At 39.8% G+C, this 22,191-nt stretch overlaps 4 protein-coding genes across 5 annotated transcripts in view; 2 read left to right on the top strand and 2 right to left on the bottom strand.

Annotated features, from left to right (window-relative positions):
* Positions 1–94: 94 nt before the first annotated feature.
* Positions 95–1,151, bottom strand: LOC119661616 (FAD-linked sulfhydryl oxidase ALR). Its single transcript, XM_038071039.1, has 3 exons — positions 722–1,151; positions 431–663; positions 95–374 (listed from the first exon to the last, which is right to left on the bottom strand). The coding sequence occupies exons 1-3, from the start codon at positions 848–850 to the stop codon at positions 212–214; spliced, it is 525 nt and encodes a 174-aa protein (XP_037926967.1). The 5' UTR covers positions 851–1,151; the 3' UTR covers positions 95–211.
* Positions 1,152–5,440: 4,289 nt separating this feature from the next.
* On the top strand, positions 5,441–14,795 carry LOC119661627 (cytochrome c oxidase subunit 6B2). Its single transcript, XM_038071049.1, has 2 exons — positions 5,441–5,590; positions 14,439–14,795. The coding sequence occupies exon 2, from the start codon at positions 14,463–14,465 to the stop codon at positions 14,700–14,702; it is 240 nt and encodes a 79-aa protein (XP_037926977.1). The 5' UTR covers positions 5,441–5,590; positions 14,439–14,462; the 3' UTR covers positions 14,703–14,795.
* LOC119661610 (serine/arginine-rich splicing factor 4) lies at positions 5,607–9,175 on the top strand. The gene is made up of 2 exons (XM_038071030.1): positions 5,607–6,002; positions 6,309–9,175. The coding sequence occupies exon 2, from the start codon at positions 6,366–6,368 to the stop codon at positions 7,362–7,364; it is 999 nt and encodes a 332-aa protein (XP_037926958.1). The 5' UTR covers positions 5,607–6,002; positions 6,309–6,365; the 3' UTR covers positions 7,365–9,175.
* A 5,233-nt stretch (positions 14,796–20,028) lies between the features above and the next one.
* Positions 20,029–22,191, bottom strand: part of LOC119661496 (dmX-like protein 2) — a 58,834-nt gene continuing 56,671 nt past the window's right edge. For both annotated transcript variants that reach the window (XM_038070860.1, XM_038070861.1), the window contains 4 exons: positions 21,740–21,814; positions 21,545–21,678; positions 21,404–21,487; positions 20,029–21,243 (listed from right to left, as the gene is read on the bottom strand). In XM_038070860.1, the coding sequence (XP_037926788.1) occupies positions 21,049–21,243; positions 21,404–21,487; positions 21,545–21,678; positions 21,740–21,814 (488 nt within the window). In that variant the 3' untranslated portion in view covers positions 20,029–21,048. The remainder of the gene's footprint in view (positions 21,244–21,403; positions 21,488–21,544; positions 21,679–21,739; positions 21,815–22,191) is intronic.

Below are 22,191 nucleotides of genomic sequence, written 5' to 3'. Positions count from 1 at the left end.
CCATCAACCCTCTGGACAACTTTTCTATTTATCGAATTAAGCTATTGGCACCATCCTATTTGGCTTCTTCCTACAAACTAAGTAATAAGGCAACTTTGAATAAAATCAATTTGTTCAAAAAGACTTTCTGCTATAATAGACATTGAGGTAATTTTCTAATAAAAAATAAGACGCCGAAACCATGTGCCGCAACCGCGCACTATGGGAGGAGTTAATCACACGATCCGTCCAGCCAACCATCCCTCCACCGCTCGTACACCTTCGAACAATCGAAAATAGGTTTGCCGATCTTCGTGTTGACTCTGTTGTGCAGTCTGCACAGCCACTGAGCAAAGTTGTGTTGGGATGAGGCGTCTACTGGTTCCTTGATTAATCTGAAGGAGGTCAAAGTCAGTTAGTCAGAGTAGCCTCTATTGCAAGCTGCACTTACTCATTCCGCAAGTCACGGGCGCAGTATTCGCATGGATAAAATTGTGCCAAAGAGTTCATCAGGTTCACTAGGTCCCGCCTCTGCGTCTCGGTGGGATGTTCCGGAATTGTCACGCTGATGGAATGCAAAAGTCCCCAGGTCGCCCGGCCCAGTTCATTCTTGTCCAACGGGCAATCGCGATACTGGTTCTGCGTTTCGACCTGAGGTATCTGTTGTTTGTTTTCATTCGTTCCCTACAATGACACCAGATATTCCTTGAGAATTTCACATTGTTTTTGAATATTTACTCACCGCCGCTGAGGATGACATGTGCAATGCATCGCGCTGCCGCTTCGTCCATGTCTTGAAATCAGTGCAGGAGCGGCAACTTGGGTCACCCTGATATGAGTTCCTTTTAGAATTGGGCCCATACTGTGACATTTTTCCAGAGCCGGCAACTGGTACAAAACTTCGCCTCTTACGCCGGACAAGATTTGACGGATGAGCCCATGTCACCGACGAGGAAATTTTCCCATAAAACCTCGCTTGGAATTTGTCTAGAATGCATGATGGATTGTAGGAAATTTTACGCAGAATTTTGACCGTTTCGCTTATTTTGAATTTTATTATGGAAATTTTTAGTTAGTTATTAATGAGATAATTTGAAAAATTGATTTTGTTTTGCATACTAAATTCAATTTTCGACAGTGCGGTGCCAAATTTTTTTTGGGAATGAGAAGAAAAGGTCACTTACTTTGGATTACATTTTCGATGGGGTGAATTTTAATTTCTAAGTGGAATATTGTAACCAATGTCTGGAAACGATTTCTTAAAACTTTTAAGGCAGGTGATACTGGGTAGCATCCAAGAAACTCTGTATAATTCAAATCCCAGCAACGTTTAGAATAAAAAGAATTCTGAAATTTCCCACTAGGGCAATGGTACATTCTGTTAACCTTGTAATAACACCAAAGTGAGGGTCCGTTTTCTGGTACTTTGCTTGTAAATTACATTGTCTTTACTCCTAAAATTCAATTTTTGCCGAATTTATAGTATGAGTAGGTTTAAATGTTTTATGCAAGTGAATTCCTTATTTTGAATAATAAGCTCCTATGCTGCGTGCTTTATTTACCATTACTCGCTTGTTTGTTTGTCACTCTTGTATTTCTTTCCTGTCCCATCGACTCTTAAGCTTCGTTACTACACACTACAAAGTTAAGCAACGATTTCGCTTCCCAAATAGAATGTGTTAATTGAAATAATTAAAACTTGTTGTTTCTTTTTCGTTGGTGTGAATATTTATTCTTGCAAATACCGATATTTCATGAACCACTTGTTCCCTTCATCAGTGTTAACAATTTTCGACAGTGTGTTATATTTATATATGTATTTATCATCATCAAGGGCGCACCGACCGACCGATATCCGGTCTAAGGTGGCCTTAGTAAGGAATTCCAGACATCCAGATCTTCCGCCTAGGTCCACCAATTCGATATCCCTAAAATTTGTCTTGCGTCCTGCCCCATCGCTCCGTCTCAAGCAATCTGCCACATTTTTTTCTTTCTATCTTCTCTTTTTCTTTTTTCACAACCAGACAATCGTAGTATTGTTCACAAATTTCGCCAGTACATAGGCTACTCTTGAACGCATTTAAGAATTGTAATATTTTCTTGCTAAACTCCCAAATCTCCGAAAAATGCATGAGGACTGGCAAGATTATTGTCTTGTAAATTAAGACCTTTGTTATTGTGAAACGTTTCGAGCGAAACAGTTTTTAAAAGCTGAAAGAGGCTCTGCTAGCTACCAACAGCCATCGACGAATTTCATCGTCTTTGCTGTTGGAGATATTATCAACGATTTCAAAGTTGTTGTTCGGAGTTGATCAGTGTTATTTGATATTGTTGTTTCTTTCATTTTTCATCAAAGTACTCTGACGGTGCCACCGTGAATTTGGTTTTGCCTTCATTAATGTACAGCCCAAGATCTCGCACTAATCTCGGGTTTTTCTCCCCATAATGTCGATATCGTCCACATAGACCAACATTTGGGTGGACTTGAAGAGGATGGTGCGTCTCGCGCTTACATCAGCATCACAAATCACTTTTTTCCAGAGGCAGGTTAAAGAGGATACAAGATAGAGCATCTCCTTGTCTTAGATCGTTGTTGATGGTGAAAGGTCTCGAGAGTGATCCTTCAATAGCCAGCGGTCTTTTTCTGATAATCTTCTTTGTAGATCAAAAAGATTATATGCCTAGCTGGTTGATAAAACAAAATGCTAACAATTGTCCACAACTGCCCAAACGTAATTGGAAATCTGGATAACACTACCCAAACCATAACATACTAACACGGGGAAAGCGTTTGTCAACTCACATTAGAAAGTTAGAATTGAGTATTCCCGTTTCTCGTAAAAAAATGGCTAAAGATGATGAAATGAGTTTATAATAATAATAACTTGACTGAAGGTTTCGTCCAGTGCAGAGGCAACTCATCAGACGCTGCTTCACCTCTGCCCTGGGTCCAGATCGTCATCAAGTGTATGCGGACTCAGGACTCCTTGCATCCTCAACAAAAAATTCACTTCTGTCTAGACCATAATGGTACACTACACGACTACAGTACCCTGTAGAAGGCAATGTACTTTGCATTGCGTCCCCTTGTCACATCGTAGACAAGTGTTCACGAGGGCTTGGAGCTTTTGAGTATCAGTGGTAGTTACTTTCTATGTACTACTCCATATCTTCTTCTTTTTGTTCTTCAGTCTTTATCCCGTTCACAAGCGGGGTCAGCTAGTCGTGATCGGTTTCGCCATTTGGCTCTATCGAATGCCTGATTTGGGTGCAATCTCGAGGCTTTTAAATCCCCATCCAGCGTATCATCGACTTCGATGTTCACACCAATCTTGGCAAGTGAATTCTCGTTAGCGCCGCGAATTGCGTGACCATGCCATCGAAGACGCCTCTCTCGCAATTTTTCCACGATCGATGGAACCCCATAACGATCGCGGACATCCTTCATTTCGGATGTGATCAAAACATGTCGCGCCATTAGTTCAACGCAACATCTTCGTCTCCATTACCGCAAGACGCCGTTCATTGTCTTTTATAGTCAGCCAACACTCAAAACCATAGAGAGCGACAGGCCGGACGACATTGCGGTAAATTTTAGATTTGAGACTTTCGTTGATACGTCGATCACAAAGAACACCAGTTGTGGAGCATCACTTCATCCAGGTTGACCATGGTCTTTTTCCTTTTGGCGTGGCGAACTTCCCAGCATTTCGTACAATATCGGAGCTTACGCGCGTCTTACTCGTCATCACTTGCAGTGATCAATGGGGCCTTCAACCCCTTACCTTCATCGATCCGCTCCCTTGATTACGCAGCCAGCCAAATTTTGTGACGCCTCTTCCAGACGTGGCCGACAAACTGAGTAGTGCCCGAGAGAGGGAGAGAGCGTTGTTAATGGCAGACCAATATTAATCAATATCCTTAGGCGTATTATTCAAGGTTTCTGCCTGCCGATCTGCAAGATAGTTCTCCCACTGTCGAGCGATAACTGGGTCATATAAGTGATCAATGTTGAACTTGGAGAATCACAGCCCTCGAACTTTGCGTGAAGTGGCGGATGCAACCCACAAGAGAAGAGAAGCGACTGGTAGATTAGTTAGTTACGCACATTCAAAAAACAGCTCCTAAATCTACTGCTAATCGCAAGTGGTCGATCTGATTGCTCGTGCATTGTCGGTTAGTGAAACCAAATTGACCTTAAGTCATGCACTGTGCTCGAATAATGTGTCACCAATGAGGAGGCGAGGAAAACTACAGAAATCCACAAACATTCTACCATTACCGTTAAGGTCGCCAAGACTGTGTTTTCCTATCACATGTTCGAGAAACATCTTGACCGTATTCAAATAACCCGTCATGATCGCAACGTCACCTTTAGGCAGCAACTCCTGTATTGCGCTCATTTTCTCATAGAAAACTTCTTCCTCTTCTGCATGGTACCTAATCCTATACTATTGAAATGTTCCTCATTCTGGATCGAAATCTTGCAGTCAATATCCTGTCCTAAAACAGCCCCCAAGCAATGAGAATATGCCTTGTCGTTGCCGTAAGCATTAATCCAACATCGGATTCACGCTTACTTGCATTAGGCTTTTCAGATCATAATAGCTCAATGCCGCAAGTGGAAAAGGAGCGCTTCCTAAAGTTCCATCATTTAATCTCACTTTTTCCGAAAATGTCCCACTTGTAGCACTCAACTTCCGCTCACAATGGAGGAAATGTGCATTCTGGAGGTCCTCAACGCTCTTATCGAGGAGCGTCCGCGAATCCCAAAATCCAAATTGTGTCTTGATATAAATAGCCAAAAATCGTTACCGGTGTGTCGGTTCTTATCAGAGGCACGGACAAAGTGTAGATAGTAAATTAAAAGTTCGAAACACGATAAGTGAATTGCTAAACCCCATCTCAGAAGGGAGTTTCACTCTATTATTTGGGTAAATATCCCATAATTAGGAGAGTCACTTTCTCAGTAGGGGAAAATCCGGCAAATTAATTACGAACCTACCTACACGGTGGAATGCCTCGTTGCAACATGGTGATACAGACTATAGTAATCGTCCCTCTTCCAGCCATATATTGGGGGCTAAAACTCATGTCATGTAATTTTGTCTGTGCAGATTGGTTGTTTAGTGCCTCACCCTCCATTTTATTGTACCATTAGCTCATTATTTCCCTCGGTTTTGATTACATTTTTTGGAAGGATCGATCAATTAATTCTTGGAGATTTCGATAATTTCATTTTTTGTCTGAATTCTTGCTAATGTTTTTGAATGCCATTCCGAAGTATCAACAATTTCATTAAAATCCAATAAAGATCATGTGCGTACCAGCTGTTACTACAGTAATAAGGATCCTACAAAAAAGTGTGACAGTTAGAATTGGAATGACAAACTCCAATAAATTATTTTAAACTTGAAAAGCTAAATGGGAAATTCAATTTTCTTACAGCGGTACAGAGGACGAATTGGAATTCTATATGCCATAATTTTGCTGCATGCGTTCTGAAAGATTTGCCAAGAAGAAGACCTGATTGAAGTTCCCAAACGCAGTGTTGGATCGCCATATTGACACACGTCTGAGTAATCCAGAGTTTTTCGGTGTTCTTGTTCAGGTAATTGCGGATGTCCTACATAAAATTGTCTCTGCACATATCCTCTATTCTTTTGATTAGTTTCTAAGAAATGGAATTGATGATTGATTAGAAAAAAGTACTTCAACCCCTGCCTGCCTCGGCAAAAAGATCATTCGTCACATTATGTAACATAAAAATTTCCAAACAGGTTTTTCTTTCACAAAAGTCTTTAGATTAAATCGAATGTTACGGGTTTGACAAATAACAATATGAAAACAAACATTTTTCTTAACCATGTTTTGGCATTTATGTTCACCTGGAAGTTATATTTTTATAGGGAAACGCGAGAAAGTTCGAGAGACATAAAATTGTGAAAAATTGATGGAAGCAGCACAACGACGACTCTACAAGCCAAAGTCGCTGGAATCGTCGTCGATATCGCCAGAGTGAAGTAATGAAAATTCATTTCTAACTGTATATTATTAAATATCAGAAAAATGAAAGAAAAGTCGATGGCCCTGAGCATCGTCGCCTTTGCCTGATTGAGTGCAAGATATATTTTTTTGTTTGCTTCCGAGTCGAGTTCTCGCTTGCGCACGAAATTGAAAAGGTGATAGCATTGAGAAGTAGATCCGGCAAGCGAGCAGAGAGTAGATAAGAAAATATATCGAGATGCTCAGATACGCCTAGCAAAGTTTTTTAACATGGATTTAAGGCAACACGAACATGTAATTCAAGTGTAGTATGTAAATTGCAGATAGCAGACCAGTGGAAGAAAGCCTGTGTGCGGGATAATCAGTTGGTTGAGTGCAAAATGGACGATTGGCGCAAGGCGGCCGACAATTCCCGGTATCGAGACCGCTCCCCAGCTGCGTCGAAGTACCGTGACAAGTCACCTGAACGACGCAGAGATCGTTCCAGGGATAGGTATCGGGGCGCCCGGCATCGCGACAGAAGCCGCAGTCGCAGCGGAAGCTATTCAAAGAGCAGGAAAACTGATCGGTACCGAAGCAAGAGCCGTAGTCGTAGTGATCGCCGAAGCACAAGCAGAGGACGCCATCGATCGAGCAGGTCTCGCTCGCCACGCCGCAACCACCGCTCGTCTCGACATTATTCTTCGAGGAGTCGGTACCACCGGAGAAGTCGCTCAAACAGCCGGTCACGTTCGCGATCCCGTCGCTCAAGTCCACGAGAAGACAGAACGCCACCGCCCCCACCTCCACCTGCTATCCAATCAGAAAACGAATTTGAATATTCAAACACCAACAGCGGAACAGAGCAGCATGACGTAGACACATCCAACCGCGGTTTCGCCACCGTTCAAAACAACTTCACTTCGGAAAACTCGTGCCCGTCAATTGGCCCAGATAATTCAAACTCGGAAGCATCGAATGCTTACGATAACGATTTTGATGAACCCATAGACAAAGAGCGTATCCACCGCGAAATGGAGGAAAAGCTGCGCCTAGCTCTCGCGAAAGAAGGGAAAGTATATCCGCCGCCGAAGCCAGAACCGTCTCATCCGGTCTTCGCTAACGACGGCTCCTTCCTGGAAATATTCAAGAAAATGCAACAGCAAATGACACAGCAACAAGCAAACGCCGATGCAGCCGAGCAGAAACTGAAAAATCAACCAATTTGTAAACGTCGTGGTGGAAAAATCTTGAAGACGGGCATAGTGGCCAAGTCTCGTGCCACCGATCCAAACAACGTCGACCCGAAAGACTTCTGGTCCCTTTACTTACAGGAAGTGAAGAAATACAAAAACACATCATGTGATGTAGATAGTAAAACACGGCCTTTGGTCAAGTAATTTCATAGATTTAATCGTATGGTCGCTATATTAACGATTTCTAAACTAAACACTAGCTTCGTAAGTTGTCTTAGATATATTTGCTCTGGAACCAAACTGAATTCATCAATTCCATTTCGAATTAATCAAAAGAACGACGAGTAGATATGTAACTATGTTTAAGCGATTTTATTATGTAAGATTTTTATTTTCCTTGCATTTATGAGTAATTTTTGCTGTTCCGATTATTGTAAGTTGGGAAATTGCTTTAATTTCATTTTACTACACGGCGGCAAGCACTGAAGAACAAATTCGCAACAACCGGAAATTGATTTTGCTGGTTGAGACGATGCCAGAATTCCCCCCGCACGAATTCGTTTTCCATTAGAACACTGTTTGGTAGAGACAATATTTGCATTTATAGGTAATTCTGTTCGAACTGAGCGACACAGGGATTTCGTAATTTCTTCCAACATTTTTGAGAATTAGATTTTCGAGAGAATAGATTTACACAGCTCCAAGCATCTTATGAAAGGTTGTGGCTTTTTTGGCGCAAAGTCCACAAGTCTTTCCAGCATTGCTTCACTAGTTAAGAGGCTTCCTTTCTAAGGCAGAAGACTGTCATTGACTCAAGAGATTGAGGGACAGTAACTAGTCATCATATTGGCTTCATTACTCACAAGTTCTACTTTCGAGCTGCATTTATGACGTAAGTGTAATATACCACAAGGCCTACAATCTTTCATTGAGCGGCTACAAGTTCCCGTTGTCAACATCAACTAATCAGTAATAAAACGCTTTGGTGTTCAAATAAATTCGTACATATCAGCCCATAACTGCTTGTTTTTAGGCGTGATACGTAAGTGGTCTAAGTTATTCAGAAAGTCTAAGGGAACTTGATAACCGCTCATGAGGATGTTTTTTTTAAAAAGAAAACACGATAATTTTGCTATTAAAGTTTTAGGAACTCATTACAATTCCTTTCACATATTTTGTGGAAGTTGTCTTCAAAGCATTTTATAAAAGTGAATTGAGTGCTCGAGTTTCTAGTAAATGTCTTATTCATTCTTGATAATTACACAGTACACGTCGAAATCTCTCATTCGGAAAACACTTCAAGATGAGAAGAGTGTTGAATCAGAATAGAACCGCCTGTTTAGTCTTCCTTTTCCATTGAATTGGCTATTTTTGTTATTATAAAATATGCAGGGGATGCGTTTTTATTTTCATCAGTTACTCAACTGCAAGCATCCATGTACAGTTGCAATCTGCAAGAATTTATCCGTAATGCAGTAGATACCAATGCCTTCTATCATGAATTTGGTTCGAATGTCTCGGTAAAAAGACACTTGCTGTTAGCTTCACTTATCAACAATGCCTACTACAAGCACAATTAAGACATGACATTGGGAAAGTCCACTTTAATTCGGGTTTGCTATGATATTAAAATAAATCTCAGTTAAAATTCGGAAATTAATATTATTTATTGAATAAACGCATTGGAAATGTAATCAGTTCTCGTTTAACTTTTTCTTGACGAAGTGAACATTTATTTTCTAAATTGTTGAGACCACTTGGATGCTGAAAACCGTAAAATTTACCTAATCCCATCGCATTTTGACTGTTATTTTATATTACTTGAAGTTGAAATTTTATCGCGAATTTGATTGAATAGCGGAAATAAAGGGTCTAAAAAAATAAGCCAACATAGCATAGCGCAATGCTCCACAAATAACTCAGTATTTTCCACAGCATAAACTAATATCCACATATCTTCTGTTCTTGTATATTTATTCATAAATAAATAGATGAATAAAAATAATCGTACTATATTCATGTTACTAATATATATTTTCTCTCGGTAATTTTCCCACTAAATAGTATGTTATATTACATGTTCTCAACTAAACTCCCTTAGTCAAATTCGGGTAATTATAATTAAATATTCAGAAAAATCGGTAACACTCAGGGTCTTACAGATGGTATAAAGTCGCATTCTTTCTGTTTGCTCAATTTACGTGGAGGAAATGAGGATCGGGGGTCGGGATACCGAACCAAATTGATAAGACCGACTAGGCAACCCTGAACAATGTAAGAAGCCAGGTAAAATCAGTAGGATCACTCTGGATATTATTCGACATCAACAACGGTCTAAGACAGGATACCCTATTTTGCATCCGCTCTAATCTGGCCCAGGAAAAAGGGGTCCGTGATGCTGATGTAAATTGGAGAGACGTCAGACTCTCCTAAGTCATTAGTCGCTTAGAGCTAGAATGTTGTTTTCCAGTGGTAGCATTTAAAGAACGAGTCTATTGATTGATTGCGGATCTTTTCGTTTTCTTTTCATCAATACTTGCTGACAACTTATTTATTCCATCATTGGCAATTTTTTTTCACTTTCGTAATTCTCTCCAAATCGACTTCATATTGCTCTATTAGGTTTAAGCCATTTGAAATTAATAATAAACTTTCTTTCTCTAATTTCTTCCCATTAAAAATCAATATTCCTAATAGCTTTTATAATGATAAATGATTTCCATCATTCTTTCGTTGACTGCTTGTCTAAATCCGTTTCACAAATTCACTGACGGACTGTGCGCCTCAAATATTATGATTTCAAAGCAGCGATTATTCCGTGATCCATAGGTTGCGGTAATTAAGTCATATCGGGAGGAGGAAACTCAACTTCTACAGGAAAATCAGTTTCGAAGTTTTCTAAGGCAGCATTAGAAGGCCGAGTCCACTGTCCAAAACTAACAGGACCTTATGGTCTAAGCCATTCTAGTCATAGTGACTTTTTACAGCAGAGATGAAATGCTTCAGATACCAAACATTGAATGTGCTCGTGTCACCCAAGCCTTTTTGTTTGATGCCTATGAGACCGGTAAGTTTGCTTTTTGATGATCTTTCATCGCTAGTGAATTTTCCGAGTGGTCCACCCCACAAGAGATTAAATTTAAATTCTCCACTTGCATAAGCTCCCAAAAGGAGTGTTAGTCGATCGTTACCCGATCGGGGATCGGCCGTTTGTTTTTAGAAAGAAAACTGCGTGAAGGTGACCTTTTCCAAAACAGCCCTGTTTCATCCATATTGAGAACTAGGCTAGGATATTTTCCACTGTGCCCCAAATCCCTAAATGTGGAAGGATATTTACTAGTTTCTATCATGTCAGCACTGAGTGCTGTTTGTAAAGTTTTGAATGATGTTTGAACCTATCAAACCAACTTGCTTGGAATTCGATGATACTGGTTTCTTTTATCATTTTTTTAACGTCATCAAACAGACACCTAATTTGGCTAAAAATTAAAGCCTGGCTCAAATGCGTTCGTCACTGGTTCATATTGTCAAGCCATATTGGTAGCAGGTGTTTCGTTCTTTCGAGATCGGAGGATCGACTCCCAAGGTAACTTTGTAGCGGTAGCTTTCTGACTGACTTGGACAATTTTTTATATAAATAAAGCCCAGCGTAAACAGCGATTTTTCGAAATCCATTTTTTCTTCGATAGTGCGTATACTAACTATAACGTAGCGTACCGTAGATGGGCGTAATTTGAACCATCGGTTGGATTGAATTTTTACGTTCGTAGAAAGCGTGTAGTATAGAGAATCAGATTTTGGAGAACATTTAATTTTGCAAGGCTTTCCACCTATTGTTTCTATGGAGTTTTGGGGAAATTACATTTTTGTAATAAACGTTCACTTTTTTAAAGGACGACTTCCTTGAAGACATTCGCAAATTTATAAACTACAGTTGTTTTGACCATATTGGTTTACATGTTTCTTAAATAATACTTCTTATGGTACCTTTTCGTCCAGAAAGGTCCTTCATTTTAATACAAACCATCGATTGCACTAAAATTCAGGTACGACTGGATGTTATTTATTAGCTACCAATAATGCTTTCAGAAACCGGAGAAAATGTCTCCAATGGGTTTGTTTGGAGTTGTGAAATTGTTGAAACTATTTTTGCTTTAGAAAGTGAAGCTAAAGCTGCGGACTCTGAAATTTAAAGTGGAATGCATGTAAGGCAATGCGTGAATTTTTATATCTATTCTCGGAGAGAGGGCATTCTCAAAGAGTGTGGTGGTTATGTAGGGGGAAGACGGAGGTCCTCCTTCTGCACACCACTGAGAATTTGTGGCGGTCCTCTCACTCCAAGTCCCCTTATAAATAATATAATTCCCTCACTAATTAGTCATAACTACGAGTTTTCAGCGAGTTTAGAGCGGGAACTTTCTTCTTTCTCCTGCATATTCCGTTCCCATCAAAATTTACCGTGATTATTTTGAAAAGCCATAACTTCTTAACAGAGGTATGGGTTGCATCCTGCAATTTTTCAGCGACGTTGAAGAGAGAGGGCCTCCCATTTTTCATACTCTTCCTACCACCCTTCGAGGGTGGAGTTCAAAATAAAACCTTGCCGTTTTTACAACAACGTAGTCCCACTTTGAGATATCACAACTTTTTAAGGGGAGAGATGGCGACAATTCTCTAACGAAGTTAGGAAGGAAGTACCTGTACCTCTTCTTCTTGGGGTTGAAAATTGAATTCAAACGTGATCATGATGATATCGAAGAAAAACAATTTTAGGTGCCATAACTTTTTAAGGGGAATGACTCTCACGGGTTTTTATTGAGGATGAAGGAAAGAACTTCCCCTTTCTCTGGGGATGTGGTTGAAAATTCAACCAAATTCAATTCCTCCTCCTCCTTTTATCAATTCGTGTTTACGTCTGGTCATCGGGGTATTCTAACCAAAAACAATAGCTAGCCAGATATTCGTGGACGTATAGACTACGAAGCGGAATTGATAGAGGGGAGAATATGACTTTTTTCTTATTAACAAACTTTTAGGGCCAATTGCCTGTTGCCTGCTTTTTTAGTGCGAGTGCCATCCCTTACACGTATTGCTTAGCATAATACGCGTTTTTTTCCTTGCATCCCAAGCGGGGTGCTCAGAGGTGGTGGTGAGGAAGACGGGACTCATCTGAAGTGGCAAATTTGTCACAAAACCTCACCAGGGGTATACTGGTACCATGGGAACCGAGATAGCCCCTGGACTCTGATACTTCGGGTGAACTCCCATTGTATGTGAGTACAGCTCGGTTATTTGCGGTTGGCCCCTAGTGGGAGCTTCATGGGGGTTGTTGGTTATTCCGAAGCGAGAAGAGATCGGGCCTCAGCGTGGGTTTGCGTTTCAACACGGGTGCCGTACTCCTTAGTTCGGTAGAGATTTAGGTAGGTCTTGCATCCACCAGTATGAAGAGTGCATGGCTTAACTTGGTATAGACTGGTACCGTTGTTGCTTGTCTCAGCGGGGCTCTGATTGTGGTCACAAAATCAATCCGTGTCTTAAGAAGACCGTGGAATTAGGTCGTCCAGACAGGTGCTCACTTTAAACCCTCAAGGACTTAACTGCACCCCAAGCGGGTTTCAATATAATTAAACAGACTATCGTCATATTTCTCAACCAAACCTTTTTGTGCCCCAATCTACCGTACTTCAAATAAAGCCGGGGGCGGGGGGATGTTTGTTTATTTAGGATGAAAACAGTATTTATGTCGTTGATATGGATGCACATATTTGTATCTTAAAGTTTGGAAAAATATTGCGAAATATTTTATCAATTATTTCTTGAGTCATTGAAAGATTTAGCAGTACATATACAACCATCACTTTCTTAGCTACATATGCACGAGTGGAAAATCTTCCATAGAGAATTTCTGAAGTGCCCAGCTTCCGGTATTCCTGATTCTTCCTGCACATTATTTCCTCGAATTTGCTGGTCCACCGTTTCCCCAATTTTTTATCCTTATCTAGTGATACGGGTTACCTTATCTTAGAAGTAAAGTTTTTGTTGAACCGCTATTTTCTTTTATTTTATCGGCAGTCTTTTCAACAGCGATGAATGTTGCCTTTATTGCTACATTGAAACTCCTTCATTATTTTCTTCCATAACTTCACGCCCACTCTCTGACAAAAAGTTTAGTTTTTCAATCCTATTTCCGGTACAAGGTGCAATTAATTTGCGAAAGCTGTAGGAGTATGAGATACTATTTGTAGTATCTTTTATTTCTTCTCGCATTCGTAGTTATCTCGGCTTCCTCGGATTTGTTTTCCCATCTCGACTTTCTCGACTTTACGCCGGAAACAAATGTGTAAGGTCTTACTATTCTGTTCATTCATCTTGGACGGTTTTTTTCTCTTTCGTTCTTATTTGTGATCGCGATATTTTATTGTTTTCGTTTTTTTTTTATATATATATATATTGTCTCAGATTTTAACACGTGTTTAGCCGGTGCCATGAGCACGACCAGCTCTGAATGCAGCCCATAGGCTAATTCCATTAGATCTATGGGGAAACAATGGACATGGAGGCACAGAGCATTGGGAGAATTAAATCCAGTTTTCACAATGCCTTTTGATTCTCGGATCCCCATACATCTGTTTGGTAGAAAATATGAAGTTATCTTGTAACGGAGAGAAAACTGGAACGAACCAGAAAAATGCGTGTCAGGATATACTGACGTTTTTTACACCGATGGCTCAAAAACAGTACAGGGTTCTGGAGCAGGAATCTACCTCTCGAGTAAAAACGAAGAGTGAGCTTTTCCCTTGGGACAATATACAACGGTCCTTCAGGCAGAAGCGTATGCGATCCTCAGATCAGCAACCTAGATGATTGACGAGCGGTTGAAAGACAGGCGCATCGCAATCTGTAGCGATTGTTAAGGTGCATTGAGAGCGTTGAGCAGTCCTTTGATCACTTCAATCGTTCAGAAATGTAGAAATCGATAGAACTTTTGTTTCTAGATTCAATACGGTGAAATTGCTCTGGATACCCGGTCATTGTGGTGTAAAGGACCGCTAAGGTCTGAGTGCTCAGAGGCTTTCCCTCTCCGCCACCTCAAACACACATACACAGGTTGGTATGAGTACATTTCTGCTTGCAATAAATAAATTCTATTCCGAAGTTGAAGTAATATCCCACAATAGCATAATCCTTTACTTAGTCTAGTAGATAATATAATAAAGTATAAAATAATTTTCGAAAATGAAGTACAGTTCTCATTTAAATTCAATTGTAAAATTTCAGTAATCGAAACTCCACAAAACTAAAATGCCAGCCATTTCGGAAAAATTGGGCACCGCCCCCTTCGATCCACGATTCCCCAACCAGAATCAAACTAAATACTGCTACCAATCCTACGTTGATTTCCATCGCTGCCAGAAGATCCGTGGAAAGGACTACGAACCTTGCCAATATTTCAAGCGTGTCTTCACATCAATGTGTCCTAAGGCGTGGGTTGAGAAATGGGACGGACAAATCGAAGCAGGCACCTTTGCTGGTAGAATTTAATTGTGCTAGTTGAAGGTAGCAGCATAAGAATAAGATACCAAACAAAGTACTAGTAAAACAACTTAACGGTAATAAAAATACTTTAAAAAATGATTCACTTGTGTTTTTTTTTTGAACTTTTTTTGGAATGAATTAGAATGAGCTGGAAAGTATCTTTTCAAGGAAGGATGAAGGGAAATTATTAAATAAATAAACAAATTTAAGAGTGAATGATAAAACGTCTTTTTATTCCGGTTCGTACAATTTGATCAGTAACGGTGGCTGGATCAGTGTAAACTACGTTGCATTCCAGGAGGTGACGGCATTTTAGGCATATCCGGCATCTTCATATTTGGTGGTGGCGTAAACTGGGGCATGTTACTAACTTTAGCTTGGGTTATTTTTTATAGATGAAAAGACGTTCTTACCTGTGGCATGGGTTTTGCCAATATCTGACCAGCTGACAATATGATAGCCAAGACGACAATTGCAACGTATAGCACGATCGATTTAATGAACATCATCTTCACTGCTTTTAGTTTAGAAGGTACGAATATCCCGCATATTTATAGCAGCAAATATACTACACGATACTACGATTGCATGTCTAAACATACTTTCAGATAAAATCTCAGGAATGCTCATAATTTACACAGAAGGACAAAATTCCAATCAGATCCAAATAAACCTAATTACTTACATGCAAATGACAAAGTCATTTATACTAATCTGAGAATCTTCATTGAAAAGTTGAATTAAAAATTGTGTTGTTTATCATTTAATTTCTAATGTGATTAAGCACGTTATAAGAATAGCGGTAATAATCCCCTTGAATACTGAAAGATAGAAGTCTAAATCTTGCTCAGTGACAATATATTGACTAATATGCCCCTCGACTAAAACTTGAGAAACTTTAGTTGTGAGCATGCTGCAATTAGTTATGTAATCTATTATTGTGAATAGAAGAGAGTAAATACTAATACAGTTATTTCGTTTAACTTCTGCTGTTATCGCCTAGGTGCGAATTGAAAGATTAACACATGGGACAATGACAACCGCAGTTCAAAGGAATGTGCATCGCAGCTAGATTTCGAATACCAGTCGACCCATTGTGAATGAATAAATTTGTTACCTGGGTCAAACCAAAGTAATAATCCCGTTCAAGCGCAATGCGAATCACATTACCGCCAAAAGCAGCGCTGTTGTTTTTTCTATATCTGCGAAATATTTTCTTTTCAAACTCGGTGAAGCTTCGATCCTAACTGCTGAGTTAGCCGCCATCAAACTTGTAACCCGTGCAGCACAGGATCGAGATCTCCAAAAAATTTTAGCTGACATTCTGGGAGCACGCAAGTGAATCGTATCTCAAATACCCACCCACTACTTAGGTGCAGAAATTCATGCCGTCGTCGAGGATTCTCACCTTAAGGAAGTCCAACTAATTTGGGCTCCTGGGTTCCTATTAATGAACTAGCAGACACACCCACGTCCTCTCACGACGGACTGAAAAGAATCACTAAATAGGCCATGGACACCTGGAATGAAGAATATCAACAAACCTTTATGATAAAAGGAAAGTTCTTCAACATAAGCTGGAAACAACCTTTGGACACAAACAAAAGCGAAACATCACATTCCACCTAGTCAGAAATTAAATCGATGTGATATCACACCAGGCCAAAACAAATACATACTCTCAAACACATTAACCAAAATCAAAATTATCGACATCGCTGGCATTATAGGCACAACCAGCCTGGCGGGATCGTTCTACGTGATCAAGAAAATCACCTAGACCCTGCAAGCCACTCGAAATTCAAACAAACAGAGGTTGCCGCCTAGTGTACTGGTTCGGCCTTGAAAAGAAGTACTCTAAAACGCTTCAAGGCCTATTATCCGAGTTGTCACAATCTCGGCAAATGCCGGATTTTACCTAATACTACCACTAAGTATGAAGCATTTAGGTTCGGACGATCCTACCTACTTAAATTACGCTGGTGGTAGGTAAATGGGGGAATCCGTCGAGAACTCCCCGTAACATCGAGCATGTATGCAGAATGGTATTATTTTATTTTATTATTTCCGAGTGATCGTAATCTCGGGAAATACCGGATTTTACCTAATACTAGCACTAAATGCCAAAGATTTAGGCTCGGACGATCCCGCCTACTAAAAAACTAAAGGGGCGCTGGTGGTAGGTCAATGGGAGAATCCGTCGAGAACTCTCCGCAACATCGAGCACGTATGCAGAATACTGCACTCTGCATGGTTTCAACCAGACTGTGCGAATGTCCCAGGACATCAAAGAAAGCCGTAAGGGATTTGGGTACAATACCTGTAGCTGACAATATTATGGGAACTACAACCACCCGTTCGAGACGCCAAATTAGCATCATCAATTATATACGCGGAGCTACCCACCTTGTCAACTGACAGTACGTCAAGCTTGTTATATGGAGTATGGCGATCAGTCAGAACTTGTCAGACCCAATACATGCTATAAGCAGAAGTATCAAGTACTGCGTGCGGCTCATATCGATAAACCGGGCTTGTATTCAAAGTTTAAAGATGGATAACCTTACATACAGCATTATGCCTGGTGATGTATTGCACCGGTACCATAACAGTACAGCCAGAAATGAGGTGGTCCAAAGTCTCTCACGCCGAACCACACATTCTGCACTGGTCGTTCTCCGCCCGTTCTTTCATGACGAGTTTTTTATAACCTCGGGTGGCGACCACGCCGTCCTGAATGGCACACATGAAATTGCTGCCAAAGAAAATTCACATGTTTATCGTGGATTGCTTTCGACTTCCATTCCTCGACCAAGAGGTCTGACTTCACCCCACTCAGAGGATTGACAGATCGATCCTTCAAGTTAAATGGATTCAGCCCACAGTCTGCCTTACAGACAGCCGCATGCAAGGGACTCGCCTGCTCTTTGCTGCTCCGGTGTCATGAGGCAGGTTCATCCGCTCCACGGCAGACTTTGTATAATGCATTCGGAATCTGGACATAGTTGTCCATATCCGCCGCTGGTAGTTTTCCAGATCGGTCATCGTCCACGGCAATATTCCGAATGCCTAAGCCAGTGAAGGGATAGCGAATACATTCAACGCGCTTATTTATGACAAAAAGTTTCTGGTTTAGTGGGCCCAGAATTTCAACTACGGGTGTCTCACTGGGGATGGCATAGTTTCTGTAAACCATCTGCACTTTATTTCTCACCCGTCTGCTGGCATTTTCAGTGCTGATCTGAATCAGTCTAGCAATGTCCTGCCTTAGTGAGTCCCGCCGACGTTCCAAATGAATTTTCCATGGTGGATTTCTTTGGTCACTCAAACTAATAACACGAAAGCGAATCTTCTGCCCGTGCAATGGGATAGCCGTAGCTGCACCGCAATACATAATTGATTGGGACAGCGTCACACATACCTGACTAATTGAGGTCCTATCCGGCATCACAACTTAAAGTGGAACGCTATGCATTAACTTAACGGCACCTTGTAGAGAAATTTACATCGTAAGTAGTCACCTCGTGAAAATAGTAAAAGTAGAAAACTCGATAGATCAGTACCACACCGATTGAAGGTTCTAATGCTAGAAGAAACTTGATAATTGGAAATAGATTAGATCCTTCTTCGGATCGAATTGAAACGTGCGATGAAAATCGTTTTTACGATAGTCGGCGACGGGGCATGCAAGGGCACTACTTGATCTATTGAAGACCATGGTTACTGTATGGTGGACTTTTGAATGTGACATACATTATTCATCATCACAATTCAGTAAAACTCACAGAAGAACCCTATTGCAGCGTACTTGAAAATAACGCGAGATCTCATGCTCCGTAAATAGTGAGAAATGAACTTACCGCATAATATGGACTTGCATTGCTGACCTGACAACTGGGAGGAAACTCTTTTCCTATCCTCTCCTTCGGTAATGTTCCATAAAGGTTTGTCATTTGGCCAATGCTGCACCAGTCCATCCATAATGGTTCATCACTGACGACGTGATCAAGTCGGTTGAATTTTGGCCCCTCGAACTTCGTGGAAAATGAAAGGAAAAACATAAAAGGAGAGAATGTGCAGATGTCCTTCGGATCATAAAGCAGTGAACAGGAGACATATATAGTTTAGTTTAGTTATAGTTGAAGGATAAGGAGGGAAGTTGATAAAAGCGAATTTGGGTATCATTATCTTGTGGTCGACTGAATTAAAGAGATTAGAAAAATCGGCGTTAATGGAGTGTACCTCCTTGCGGGAAAGTTGGGAAATATTAGCCCGATATTTTACGAGGCCATATCGCTCAATCGCGGCCTATCAGCCGTAAACCTATCTTGCGAAGACTTTGAAGCAAAAGAAGAGGGTGAAGCAAAAGAAGAGGGGTAAAGTAACAAGACTGGAGCTTCTGTTTCCATGAATAGAAACAATAAAAGTCTGTTTATCTTTAGAGGAAGGAAGATGGTAGGATATTGGGAACGGTTAGGGAGCCTGCCGGAACCAGATCTGGAATAATATTGAGTTTGTCAACGAGGAATTCTACTAAGGAAAGAATAAGAAGGGGAATAGGGTAAACACAACAGTGCATGCCCAAATGGAGCGCAGAAGGAAAGGATGAGTTGTACGCCTATGAGAAGTAAAAACAAAGTAAATGACAGGAGCCGTGGAAAATTGGCATGACAATGGAAATAGCAATTACAAGCTATCATTGATTTTACGGACCAGCGCAGAGCTTTGAAATAAGTAATATGAGTTGGATTATCGGAAGGCAGAAACTTTTTTCTTGTTGTATATGTTCTTTTGAATTTCTCTCGCGAAACAAGTTGGATAAAAGCGCAGGTATGTGGGGGAGAGAGGGACATATCTGGGGACCGGATCGGGTAGGATTTGATTGCCTGTTAAATTAACTAGAATAAGATCCTATCTGAATTTGACTGGTCTGCATACAGTGGGAGAGTCGAATCGATAGAACGGTGCTAGATGGTGAGTGCTATTCAAGGAGTAGTGAGGTTAAATTGAAGGCCAACGAAAAGAAAGGAATAGAGAGGGGTTATTAGAAACGAGTGAATGTTTAGGCCAGTTGAGCATGGGTAAGTTAAATCAATCGGAGAAGACGACAGGAGGGATGGAGAACTTTGCAGCTAGGAGGTTCAGATGAACTTTTGGCGAAGATAAGCTGATCCTACTCTTGATGTAGTCTGGGAGCTCGCCCAAGGAGATTGTTAACCTCAAGTGATGGCCACCGACGTAACCAGGGTGAATATCTGAATTGGGAAAAAGTGTAATTTACACAGTTGCAGCTGGAAGGGATGGAAGAATTCAATTGAACACGGTTTAATTCCTTTGTTTTCAATATGTAAATTTAATAATAAAATAAAAATAACGATTACAATACACTGTAAAGTGTGATAAAATATAATGTGTAGGATCGGAAAAACAAAGAGGGAAATACTAACAAGTGACACAGATTTTGTTTATATGCATAAAGATTAACTAGTACATTTCATCGATATTATCGTATATAGTTTAAGCCACAAATTGCATTTTGATTGAGAACGCGAGAAAAGAGAACAATTTTACAAAGATGAAGGGAGAAACTCGAGCGACATGTTAAATCTGGGAACTGGGATTTCCAACATTCTTCAATAACAAACTTCATTTCGTTAATCATTAAATATTTTTTGCACTTTTTCGCTAAACAATTAACATAAGACGTTTCGAAGCCGTTGCTTCCAGAGCAAACTGCTATCAGGATGAGATTATCTCCAACGTTATTGTTACATGTATATCATCTTCATATAGGATCTCTTTCATTTACTTCTGTTTTCAAATATATTTTGTATATATTAACTATGCAGGCTCTCTTCGATTGAATAAGGGTTAACATTTTTTATTTAATTGTCTTTATAACTCTAAACTGTATACGCGACACATAAATACATAGTGAATCAAATTTACAATAACATTATTTTACAAAATAATATTATTTTGTATTACATTTATTTTCTTTATATATATATATTTATTTAAGAGCATTGTCAAGCTAATTAACAGTATAATCAATTATAAATTGAAATAATACATACAATATAGAAACCTTTACACGTATTGTCAGATCCTGTTCAGGTTTAGATGGGAAACATGAAATTCCAATAAAATAATTGCTTTATGAATCTAAGAATTTCATTGTGTATAACTCGAAATTAATGCTCTGTCTGTATTTCATGTGTTTATTGAGGGGTTTTACTTTAAATAATATACATAAATAAATGTGATCTATAATACATACAGCAATAAAAGTTGACTTATTTACTTGCAACTTTATTTATTATTTTTAGACACCACATCGTTATATTCCTCCTTAAAGCGTTTGAACTATCATATCGGAAAGTTGTCTTACTTTCATCGAACCATCTGAACCACATGAGAACAGTCGACCGTGCGAATCAATATGAAGTTGACTCACGCCTTGTCCAATATGCTTGAAGAAGCTGCTTCGAGCATGCTCCCCGATGTATGAATGAATGGGGCGATAGCTATTTGTTAGACTCCAAATCTGAAATTGATACAATATTGATTAGATATTTAACAGACTTGCCGGATATTTTAGAAGACAAAACTTTCAGGTAAAATAATAGGAATCATCTTATGGATTAGTTAGATATTAGAGGCAACTTTACAATAATAACAAAGTCAACCAATGCCTTAGTATTTACCTTAATATCGCCATCAGCCGAACCAGTTACAAAAATCTCTTCGTGGGGATCGATCGCTAAACATTTTACAGAGCTTTCATGAGCCTGAAAAAGGATGTCATCAAAAAAAAAATATTTCTATGCTCAAATATCACTTCATACTTGTAATCGTTGGCGTAACGTCCGCTGCCTAACATCGAAAATGCAAACATCTCCTTTCTTACCGGCTGATATCAGAACTTGATGCTGAGGAGCATAAATTAAACTAGATGCACCCTGATCGTGGCAAGTGAAAGCTGTAGAATAATCAAAATGTTAAAGTTGTAGCGACGGAAGTGACACAAACAAAATACTCACATGCTACTAAGGATTTTTTCTGTGGAAGTAAAGTATCCCAAATGCCCACGTTTTTATTTTCTGAACTGTGCCCAGCTAAAAGAGAAAATATACGGAATGTTTGATAGAATTGTTTTTGCTCCATACGAAAGGGATGTAAAAAGATAATCCTAAATAAAGAGATGGTTGTGAATTAAATTTACAGTAAGCCTGAATATAATTTTACCCAATAATCGATACATTTTCTGTTTTTTAGCTTAAGCTAAATAGTGATGAAAAAGAAGGCTACTATAGAGTTTCGTATAAACTCTAAACTTTTCCTAATTATCTCAATACAGAAGACTTTAAAAATCAATCACAATCCCGCTGACAACTTTCTGAGTATAATATGGTTATTAAAAGTAGGGAGGATGATTCTGGCTGACTCGCTATTACCTTCAGCAAAGACATCACACGCTAGCGAATTTAGGGAA

The sequence above is a fragment of the Hermetia illucens genome, chromosome 1 (genome assembly GCF_905115235.1).
Source record: "Hermetia illucens chromosome 1, iHerIll2.2.curated.20191125, whole genome shotgun sequence".
In the NCBI taxonomy this organism is placed as follows: Eukaryota; Metazoa; Arthropoda; class Insecta; order Diptera; family Stratiomyidae; genus Hermetia; species Hermetia illucens.
This window is presented reverse-complemented; position numbering and strand designations above follow the sequence as displayed.